Consider the following 11,185-nt stretch of genomic DNA (forward strand, 5'->3'; position numbering starts at 1 on the left):
GCCCCTATGGTTAAGTTGACTTTTAATGGTATTAAATCAATGGATGGAATAAGGGTAAATTACCAAAATGGGTTTGCTTATATGCCCCTCTAAATTTTTCTTCTTCTTATTTTGTAGACATTATTCATTTCATTCAACAAATAATCATTATAGGTTCGTTAATATACCGATCAAATTTTTTTATTATATTTTATAGACTTTAAATTATTTAAATTATAGATAACCACTATAATTTTTTTATATACACTATAATTATTTTTTAAAATTATTAAAAATCATGATTTTTTGAGTAAATTGATATTTTAAGGTTTTTATAAACGTCTCTAAAAAAATTTATATTATCACATGCTCTTTACAAACACAACCTAAAAATAGGTAAAAATTATGACATGTAACAATATATAACAAATAATTTCATACATCTACTCAAAATATAATCAAATATGAAATTTATAAGAAAGAAGTCCGATAATTGTTTTTTGAACATCTATCCAATATCAAGTTTTTTACCATCAAGTTCTCTAAAGGACATCAATTTTTTTGAACAAACAAGTTCCCCACAAAATTCTTTAAAATTGGGAGGTTCTCCTAGTAAGCTCCGGCGACGGCATTGATCACGCAAAGACCTCTGACGGTGAACGTAACGGCACATGCACAGATGCCTCTGCTCGGGCATAGCTGGTGATGAAATGGTCCAGTAGGGTTAGGTTGAAACCTCCGGGGATGGCGTAGACGTCTCTAACGCCGATTTGAAAAAGCCGGCGAGTGAGATGGTTTGGCTTGAAGGGATTGGTGAGAAGGGAACCTCAAAAGATGGTGGCTGAGTGGTTGAGAAGTTTGGGAACTTTTCTCAAATGCTTAGGTTGGATGATGTTAAAGGAAATTGGGTAATTTTGTTAAGTTGGGTTAAGTGGGAACTATGGTTAATTCCATAAACCCTAACGATGGCTAACTGTAACTAACAACAGGGATATATAAGTAAAAATGTTAGTTTTATGGGGTATGCAAGCAAATAGTATTTTTATGGGAGTATTTAAGCAATTTCATAGTTTTGCAGGAGTATGCAAGCAATTTTCCCAAAATAAATTTATATATCAATAGATTTTCTCCTTTTGATAATTCATCTTATTTCCTGTGCATATAATGCTTTATAAAAGATTAAGGCGAAAAGGAGCCCTCCAATCTATTTGGCCAGGAGACCGATCCAAACATTTTCATCTTTATTCATTCAGTTGTTTTTCCCCCCACGTAACTCTAATTTTATTTTATTTGTTTAGCTAAAAGAAGATATTTGATGTGATAGGAACTACAAAGGATGAAAGCCTTTTTGGTTTTTATTTGATTAAGCAAAGAAGATGAGGTTAAACTTTTTTTTTCCAAATATTGAGTTGAAAAATAAATTTAATTTGAGATAATCAATATTTAATTTAAGCATTGCAAGTAAAATATTTTAAAATTTAAAGTTTATTTCTATAAATACTACTTAATATTTTTTAAAATTAATTATTAAATATATTTATTTTAAGAAACCAAATTTACAGAAAGATAAGTTTGTAAGTAATTGAATTTGATTTGCAAACGATGGGGTGAATTACATAAATAAATAGTTTCATGGAGAAGAAATCAAAGTTGTTACGTGTCTGTGTCACATATTGCGATCGATATTCATGAACCACGTGCTTGAAGAAAGAAATAAAGAAAAAAAATTAATGAAAAACAGCAGCACCACCTTTTTCAATGACATCACATGCCTTAAAATAACATACTTCCAAAACCAAACTCCATCTTTTTTTAATTATAACTATTGTGAAAACCTATGCTAACGTCACGGCACTGTATAAAAAAAAATATTATAAAAATAATATAAATTATATAAAAAAATTAATAATATAATTTTTTTAAGGGTAAATTATTTATTGATCCTTTGTACGTTTTGAAAATGGTCGGATAGACCCTCTGACAAAACACATTTCTCTGCAGTCCTTCATTTTTCAAAGTATCATCTTTTAGTCCTTTCCATCTCCCTCCGTTAGTCATGGACGTGAGGATTTTTGAGAAATGCCAAGATTGTCCCTTTGCAATTTCAAGGCATGGCAGCCCTTTCTTTTCAATGCGCAAAGAGGACCTTTCTTCACCATTTGTCTTCTTAGAGAAGACACTAGGCACTAGAGTTCTCTTTTCCTCATTCTTCATATGAAAGGAGTTCTTCTTTATGTGGGTAATTTCCTTGTTTTTCTTATTTTTTTTGTGGAGCTTCTAACGAAGCATAACTGGTCCTCTCTTCATCACCTTCCCTAATTTCCCTCGTCCGCGGAGAGCTTCCGATTTGTTGGAGCTTCTGCCTAGAGGCCAAGGTAGCATTTGGAAGAAACTCAACACTAAGATACATGTTACTGTGGTGGAGTTTACGTCTGACTTGCATGGGTTCCCAACCTAACCCTTCTTTTGATGTTGCAAATTCAAAATGAAAATGTTTTACAGTATTGTAAAGTACAACCGGGAGGTCTATGTGTTGGACTTTACTGTACTGACTGACTGAGAGATTGTATTGAAGAACATTTGTACATACTGGAGTATGGAACCACAATTAAAGTACGTTATTCGAGATGAACATAAGACACTAAGTTCACAACAGAAGATGAATTCCAGAGAATGTGCAGTATTCACTAAATATTCAGTAAAACTTTGGTTGATAAATGGTTGATGCACCACAGTTGTATGTTAATGTTCTGCACATGATGACTATTACTTTAGTTAATGACCGCGTCCTAGCATTAGTTTCCATTGATAGTGATTTGATTTGTTTCTATTATTCGTATGTCATAAGTGTTTATTTATTGCATGGAAATGTTTAGTTTTGACATGAAAGTGTTTAGTTTCTTTATGAAAGTATTAATTTATCCGCCCTAACTGTTTACTTATTACACTAAGTGGTTATTTATTATCAATTTGGTGAGCAAACCATTATTATCACAACATGCTTCATCCAATCGATTATCTGAAGCCTAGGTTGGGGTAAATGAAGGATTGACAGTATCCATGTTCTATCAAGATATAGAAGGTGACATTCTCATCGTCGGGCAACATTTCCAAGACACCAATGATTTCAATAATACACTGTCTGACATTGCCATCAAACGGAATTTCAACTTCTAGTTCATTAAAAATGACCGCAGTAGGGTTACTGTTTCATGTGCCGCTGATGGATGTCAATGGTGTATTCATGCCTCAAAAGATGGTACTCTCCCCACGTTTAGAATAAAAACACCAGAAGAAGATCACACATGTAGCGGGGGTATTGCCACATGATCACACCCTAGAGCTTCAAAGAAATGGGTTAACGGGCAAGTGATGAAGAAATCAAGGGATTGACCTCTGTATTGAGCAGTGGATATACAATGAGATATATTGCTAGATCATGGTGTTCATCTGTCATACAAACAAGCCTGGATGGGTAAAAAGGTAGCAAGGGGAGTTATAAACGGAAGTAATATAGCAAGCTACGATATGTTGATATGGTATACAGGTAAGGTTGCTGAAACAAATCCAGGTACATTATTATCATTAACAGTAACGCTGATCGGTTTCAGGATGGTTTTTTCTGTTCCGCTCTTCATTGGATAACTTCAAGCGGGGTTTCAGGCCCATGTTATTTCTAGATGAGACGCATTTGCTAGGCGAATATGGTGGTATTTTGTTGGGTGAAAGCAGCAAGGATGGCAATAAAGGATTATTCCATTTATCATTCGCTATTGTCGATAATGAAACTAATGATAATTGGACATGGTTCATATCAAAATAATTAGTATGTCAGTTATGTGTTTAGTATCAGCCTTCACTACAAGAAAGTTATTGTTTAAAAACGGAATATTACAAACGAAATTTATTTCGTTTCTACTTGCAACCGATTAGCAACGGACAAGCAATCGTTTTAAATATAATCTAAATAACAACGGCTTACAAATGACCCATTTAAAATATCATTTATTTAAATATTAAAAAATATTCGTTTCTAATCCGTTTCCAATAGAAAGGGACTAGAAACGGAATTAAAAATTAATATTTTATTTAAATATTATTATATATTACAAAATATCCGTTTCTAATCCGTTTCAAATAGAAAGGGACTAGAAACGGATTTAAGAATTAATATTTTATTTAAATATTATGAAATATTAAAAAATTCCGTTTCTAATCTGTTTCTAATAGAAAGGGACTAGAAACGGATTTAACAATTAATATTTTATTTAAATATTATTAAATATTAAAAAATATCCGTTTCTAATCCGTTTCAACTAGAAAGGGACTAGAAACAGAAATAAAAATTAATATTTTATTTAAATATTATTATATATTACAAAATATCCGTTTCTAATTCGTTTCCAATAGAAAGGGACTAGAAACATATTTAAAAATTAATATTTTATTTAAATATTATTATATATTACAAAATATCCGTTTCTAATCCATTTCAAATAGAATTAATATTTTATTTAAATATAATTATATATTACAAAATATCCGTTTCTAATCCGTTTCAAATAGAAAGGGACTAGAAACGGACTTAACAATTAATATTTTATTTAAATATTAGAAATATCCGTTTCTAATCCGTTTCAAATAGAAACGGACTAGAAACGGAATTAAAAATTAATATTTTATTTAAATAATATTACATATTAGAAAATATCCGTTTCTAATCCGTTGCTAATAGAAAGGGACTAGAAACGGTTCTAAATATTAATATTTTATTTAAATATTATTAAATATTAAAAATTATTATATGAAAGATTTATTTTTTTATAATCATTAAATAAAATAAATATATGAATATTATGATAACCATTAGATAATTGGGAATTTAAATGAATATATTGTTATTATTTATTTTCAGTTAATTTCATGATTTGATAACCATCATTTCATGTGATTCATCCATATTAATTAATTATTGATTTAAAAACAATATAAAAAAAATTGATTACCCTGATTTTATAACTTTGAAATGATATATTTCTTAATTATATATTATTTATAATTTTTATAAATAGATATTTTTTTAATATATGCATAAATTAAAGAATGAATATCATGACAGTTTTGACCTTCAAAATATTTCCTTAATCAAAAACACTAAAGAAAGAAAGCAAGTACTACTTCCCACCCCAAATCCAGATGAGTCTATGTAAACACTACCAACACTAGCTGGTTCGGGTTGGGGCTATGCCGATGCGGCCCAGCCCATTTCGAAGTTTGCCTCTTTTGATTCCCTCTCTCTTTCGTTACTCCTTTCTCTGCCCATCTCACGCTCTCTTCTCTCAGTTTCTGAGTTTCTCTCCGTCTTCATCTCTGTCTCCATCTCCGTCTGCAAGCCATCGGTATAGCGTAGCGTTGTAGATGCTTCCGTCTTCGAGATCCAAACCCTCGCGCTCACCGCCGGCACAGCTCTGGTGGCTCCCCCGCCGCATCGAGGAGAAAGATGAAGATGTCGATGAGGCGAAGCGATCGACGTAGTCCTTGAGCCATCCTCCCCTCCCGCCGGTGGATTCCAGAGGTGGCGGCGTCTCCTCCTTCATGGCGTTCTCGAGGTCTCGTCTCACTCTTGCGACCACGGATTCAATGCCCTCTTCTTCGGATCCGATCGAGAAGGATCTAGGAAGTGGATAAGGGATTGGTGGAGTTGGGATCTCGAGGCCGGAGGTGGTGATCGGAGAACGACAGAGAGGGTAGGAAGGGGAAGATCGGAGCCAGGCATTGATGCAGGAGACGTGGAAGGGGTGGCGGCAGGCGGGGAGGATGCGGAGCCGATCCTGAGGACGGAGGTGGGAGAGGCACACCGCGCAGTCGCCAGAGAGACGTGCTGCTACAGCGGTGGAGATCAGGAGTGATGCGATCAAAGCCTTTGCATCGTGATCGGTTGTTGAGATGGAGCCGGAGCTGGATTAGGGTTAGGGTTAGGGTTTGGGATGGGTGGAAAGGAGGGAGAGGGGAACCGGGAGAAGAGACGGAGGAGGAGGTGGATGGAGGCGGAGGCGGCGATGACGAAGATGAGGATGGCGGCGATGATGAGGAAACTGGGGTTGTAGGATCCGGCGGAAGCGTGAGGGTTTGGATCTCGAAGAACTTGTCTTTGTCCCTGCTTAATGTGGGGAAGGGTTCTTGTTTTTGTTTTGATCAATTTATTAGAGTCTTCAACTCTCATCTTCTTTATGTCATCAGGAACTTCCTTTTGTATAATCCTCTTTTATTTTCTTTTTTTGGGATTTTTTTTGTTATGTAGATTATAGTGGGGAGAATTGGCACTGAGACACCTACCAACGAGGCTGGCGAAGTCACAAGGTTTATAAAGAACTCCTTTTCCCCTTGTCAAAGTAACTAAGCTGTTGTAATTCTATGCTGTTGTGTTTTCTCTGCTGTCATTTATCTCTCATTGCTGTTCCTGTGTAGTCATCTGCAGGGTATGTTCAACAGGACAATAAGATTGTTAGAGGCTGGAATCAAACCAGTGTAAACTTAACCTTGACAACACTTCTATTCTTATTATCTCATTCGCTTGGGAATCATACATGTGTCATCTGTTGTTTTCTATTTTTCTTCTTAATCTTAAGGTTTCTGTCTTGATTCAGGTATGTTTTCGATGGTCAGCCACCTGATCTCAAGAAGCAAGAACTAGCAAAGAGGTTCTCCCTAAGTGACTCTCTTTATGAAAGTTTAATAATTTGATTTGTCCAAGCTCAGAATAAACCAATAGGTGCAGTATTTTCATCCGATCACTTTTTTATCCTTTAGGTACTCAAAGACGGAAGATGCTAGCAAGGAGTTGACAGCAGCTATAGAGGTAGCTTTACTCTACTGTTCTTAGAGGTGTGCATGTTTTTTTGTTAGTATGATTGAATTGTCTATCTTATTGATGACATACTAGCATATCCCATTCCTCAATGATATTATGATTGCTCATCACAATAATTCTTAGGTTGTGTGGTTTACTGCCAAAATTAAGATAAGATTATCTTGTGCATTATTTCTGGATGTGACTACTGTGACAGTATTAAAGGTACGCTAACCTTATTATGGTGCTTGCTAAAGACAAATGTTAATGTGCACAAATTCCTGGATTCAAACTCATGTGCTGACAAAGATGCTTTTAGCGATTAATGAGTGACTAGGATAAGTGGATTTGTATCATATTGTGTCACCCAGACAATCAGTTTTTTATGGTTCCTAGTTTTGGTAGTGTGTCTTTGCATTATATCAAATTGTGATTTAAGATATATGATAATTTTGTCATGATTAATTTCTCTCTCAGATTGATGTGTTTGCCTATTGAAGTTGGCCTTCTGCCATTCCTTAACAAAATGTGAATGATGGTGAAAGGTTTTCAATGGATATGACATGTTAGTGTATTAAATTACGTTCAAGGAAGTGTCATTTTGTAAAAAGGATATGATATATCAATGCCTGCCAATATGTGTGTGTTTCCATATGATATATCAACAGTACCAACACTAGCGGGTTCGGGTTGGTGCTATGTCCATATGATATATCAACAGCATGTTAGTCTGAAGAAAAGCTTGATGTTATTTGAACATTGGATATTACAGTGATTGATGTGATACAGTTGAATATTATCTTCTAAATGGATCTTATATTGAATAAACAGTTCTATTGCTATATGTTAATGGCAACCTGTAAACTTTATTTAGTTCATGTGGTTTGATATTTGCTTTTTAACCATATCAACAGTTAGATAAAGTAGTCAAGCCCTATCTTATTCAGATTATGTTTGAAACCTTCAACACTCCTGCTATGTATGTTGTCATTCAGTCTGTTCTTTCTCTTTATGCTAGTGGTCGCACAACAGGTATGGATAAACTGATTATTTTATGGCTGATTGATTTTTATTTGTCAATTCCCCATTAAGCTTTGCAGGATATGTCTTAGTTAACTGAATATTGGACTAGAACTTTACATAGTATACTTTATTTACATGGTTATCCATTTGCAGTCAAATTTCTACATGCTATTTCTGGAATGCTTGACTACCAGGCTGTTATTATTAGTCACTGGTTAAATCTTTTGGAGTGTTTTAATTAACCATGAGGTCCCTATCTCATAACCTAGGGGTTAATAAATATCAATATGATTCCAGACCATGCAAATTTATCCGTCTCATATTTACTTAAGACTCCCCTTTTAAACTCTGGCCCATCTAGATGTCATTTTTTTTTTCATCTTGCTTTATGTTACATTACACATACATGATCTTGTTGTAGCTGTTTCTTACAATTGGATACTCGTCTTTGTTGAAAATAGAATACATCTTTTATGCTATCTCATATAAAATAATGACCAGAGGTTAACAGTATTGATCATTGCTGTATGTTTTTAATAGTCATATTGGTGATTCACATCTGTAACTTATGTGCATTCAGGTATTGTCTTTGGATTCGGGGATGGTGTCGACCCACACGGTTCCAATCTATGAAGGATACGCACTTCCACATGCAATACTTCGTTTGGACTTGGCAGTCGTAACCTTCATCGATGCTCTCATGAAAATTTTAACTGAGCTTGGTTACTCTTTCACCACAACAACTGAGCATGAAATTGTGCGGGACATGAAGGAAAAACTAGCTTATATTGCTCTGGACTATGAGCGAGAGCCGGAGATCGCCAAAACCGACTCATCTGTGGAAAAAGAGCTATGAGCTTCCGATGGCCAAGTGATTACCATTGGTGCCGAGAGATTCCGCTGTCCCGAGGTTCTCTTCCGACCCTCTATGATAGGAATGGAAGCTGGCGGCATACATGAGACCACATACAACTCCATCATGAAGTGTGATGTCAATATTAGGAAGGATCTATCACGGTAACATTGTTCTCGATGGTGGGTCTACTATGTTCCCCGGTATTGTCGACGGGATGAGCAAGGAGATAACAACATTGGCACCTAGCAGCATGAAGATCAAGGTGGTAGCTCCACCAGAGAGAAAATATAGTGTTTGGATTGGTGGTTCTATTTTGGCTTCCCTCAGCACTTTCCAGCAGGTTTGTGTTGCCATCTTCTTCTCACATTATAAAACACACAGGCACACAACAATTGGTATTAACCAGAATTTTTTGTTTTGATTGCAGATGTGGATTTCCAAGGCAGAGTACGACGAATCTGGCCCATCCATTGTCCACATGAAGCGTTTCTAAATACTGAGAGAATGAGAGAGTGAGTTGCAGAACATTGCTGGAAATTTTTGCTTGTTTCCTTTTCCTTTCTTTCCTCATATTTTCATGTTTAGCTCGGACAAGGTTGCAACCAATTTATTCATTATTTTTCAACTTATTTTCCTATTGACATTTGAGAAGATTGTGATGCTCTGTTCTTTGAGAAGTAGCATGTTTTCTGTTGCTTTAAATTTGTGTATTAGTGAGGGTTCACATCTTAAGTTCTCCAATAATCAATTATTTCTAAAGTCACAATTTGTATGCTTTTTATCTGAATACTTGGTTCTTTGGTTCTAATATTTCATGCATTTTTTTTTTCTGTGAATTTGGATTATTATGATTTTGCTAATTTTGTGAATTTCATTCTTGATCACAACCTTTTCAACTAGCTCTATGATTAAAGTTGCTTTACTGAATTCTCCTTGTCATATTGGTCTAGGCTTGTGATCATTTAGGTTATTAAATGCTTGCCAAGGAGAGGTTTTGTTTTAAGATGTTTAGGTTTATAATTTCCTTACTTACGGAACCAGTGCAAATAATTCTTTGATTCTCTCATGTTCTTTTTTATTTGTTAATTCAATTTGGTCACTAATTTGTCATATGCTTTTTATTTTGTGTTGAACATATATACTTAAACATTTCTTTTTGTATGAATTGAGGAATTTATCTTATTTGTTGGTATTTTAGATTTAAAAATAAAATTCATGTACCAGGTTTTAAAAAAAATCATGAATATAATTTTTATTTTTATTTTTTACTTGAATGTTAGAAACGGATTAGAAACGGATTTACTTGTTTTAATATTGTTTTTTTAATTAAAAAAAATAGAAACGGATTAGGAACCAAAAAACTTTTTGTTTCTAATGAGGAGGGACAAATAAAACAAAAAAATATTCCGTTTGGAATCTGTTTCTAATTTTTGTCACGGTAAAACCTTTTGTTTTAAATTGATTTCTAAATCTAGAAACGGAATTACAACAGAATTTCGAAACGGATTAGCAACATACATTATTCTGTTTTAATTTTTCAAAAATTAGAAACATATTGGTGTCCATATCTAATCCGTTTATAGATTTAGAAACGGAACAATTTTCCGTTTCTATTTAAATTAGAAACAAGAGTTTTTGAAACAGATAAATTCCGTTTCTAATATGTTTCTAAATTGAATTAGCAACGGATTAGAAACGGAAAACGCTGTTTCTAAACAGTAATTTTCTTGTAGTGCTTAAAGTGTTTATTAATCATGTGTTTGTGTTTATTATCAGCACTTAATTGTTTAGCATCCGTTCTAAGTGCTTATTATCCATTCCAAATTGTTTCTTATCATGTTTAAATGTTATTATCATGCTTAAGTGCTTATTACCCGCCTTAGGTGTTTATTATCATCCTTAAATGTTTATTATCATGCTTAATTGTTTATGCATACGTAGTTTATTATCATACCCATTAACGATGGTTCTTGTTTATTATCATACTCAATATTATAAGTACAAACTGATGAACATAATGTATAACCGGCTTGAAGCTTCCCAGCATTGGGAAACACATCTTTGCCCTATAATACATAAGAAGATAGAAGGTGTAATTAATGAAAGTAGGTGACTAATCATGCAAGCCTATACAAACATCCATCGTTATGTGGATGATTATCATACAATCGAATCATATAGGGTCACGTATGGGAGACCAATCTTCCCAGTACTAGATCATGACAAACCATTCAATGAATCTTGCCCCATATAAATTCGACCACCAATCTCAAATAAGAGGCCCGGCGGGTAGAGAAGCTGGTGGTTTGAGTCGCAAGCCTCTGGGATCCGAGAATTATGTTGTAGTCAGTGTCACGAGGTCAGCCACAATCGAGTAACATGTAATGAAGTAATTACGGAATGAGTGTGGCCACGGTTAGGCCTTTTTCTTATGTACGAGAAACACAAGGGTTTAATGACTTGCAGATATTAAGGAG

At 34.4% G+C, this 11,185-nt stretch overlaps 1 protein-coding gene and 1 pseudogene across 1 annotated transcript; both read left to right on the top strand.

Moving 5' to 3' along the window:
* The first annotated feature begins 3,277 nt into the window (after positions 1-3,277).
* On the top strand, positions 3,278-9,440 carry LOC120275738 (annotated as a pseudogene).
* Positions 5,303-6,862, top strand: LOC120275737 (flap endonuclease 1-A-like). The gene is made up of 5 exons (XM_039282422.1): positions 5,303-6,145; positions 6,281-6,339; positions 6,448-6,507; positions 6,627-6,680; positions 6,790-6,862. The coding sequence occupies exons 1-5, from the start codon at positions 5,888-5,890 to the stop codon at positions 6,860-6,862; spliced, it is 504 nt and encodes a 167-aa protein (XP_039138356.1). The 5' UTR covers positions 5,303-5,887.
* Positions 9,441-11,185: the final 1,745 nt, after the last annotated feature.

Source organism: Dioscorea cayenensis, chromosome 14, assembly GCF_009730915.1.
Source record: "Dioscorea cayenensis subsp. rotundata cultivar TDr96_F1 chromosome 14, TDr96_F1_v2_PseudoChromosome.rev07_lg8_w22 25.fasta, whole genome shotgun sequence".
In the NCBI taxonomy this organism is placed as follows: Eukaryota; Viridiplantae; Streptophyta; class Magnoliopsida; order Dioscoreales; family Dioscoreaceae; genus Dioscorea; species Dioscorea cayenensis.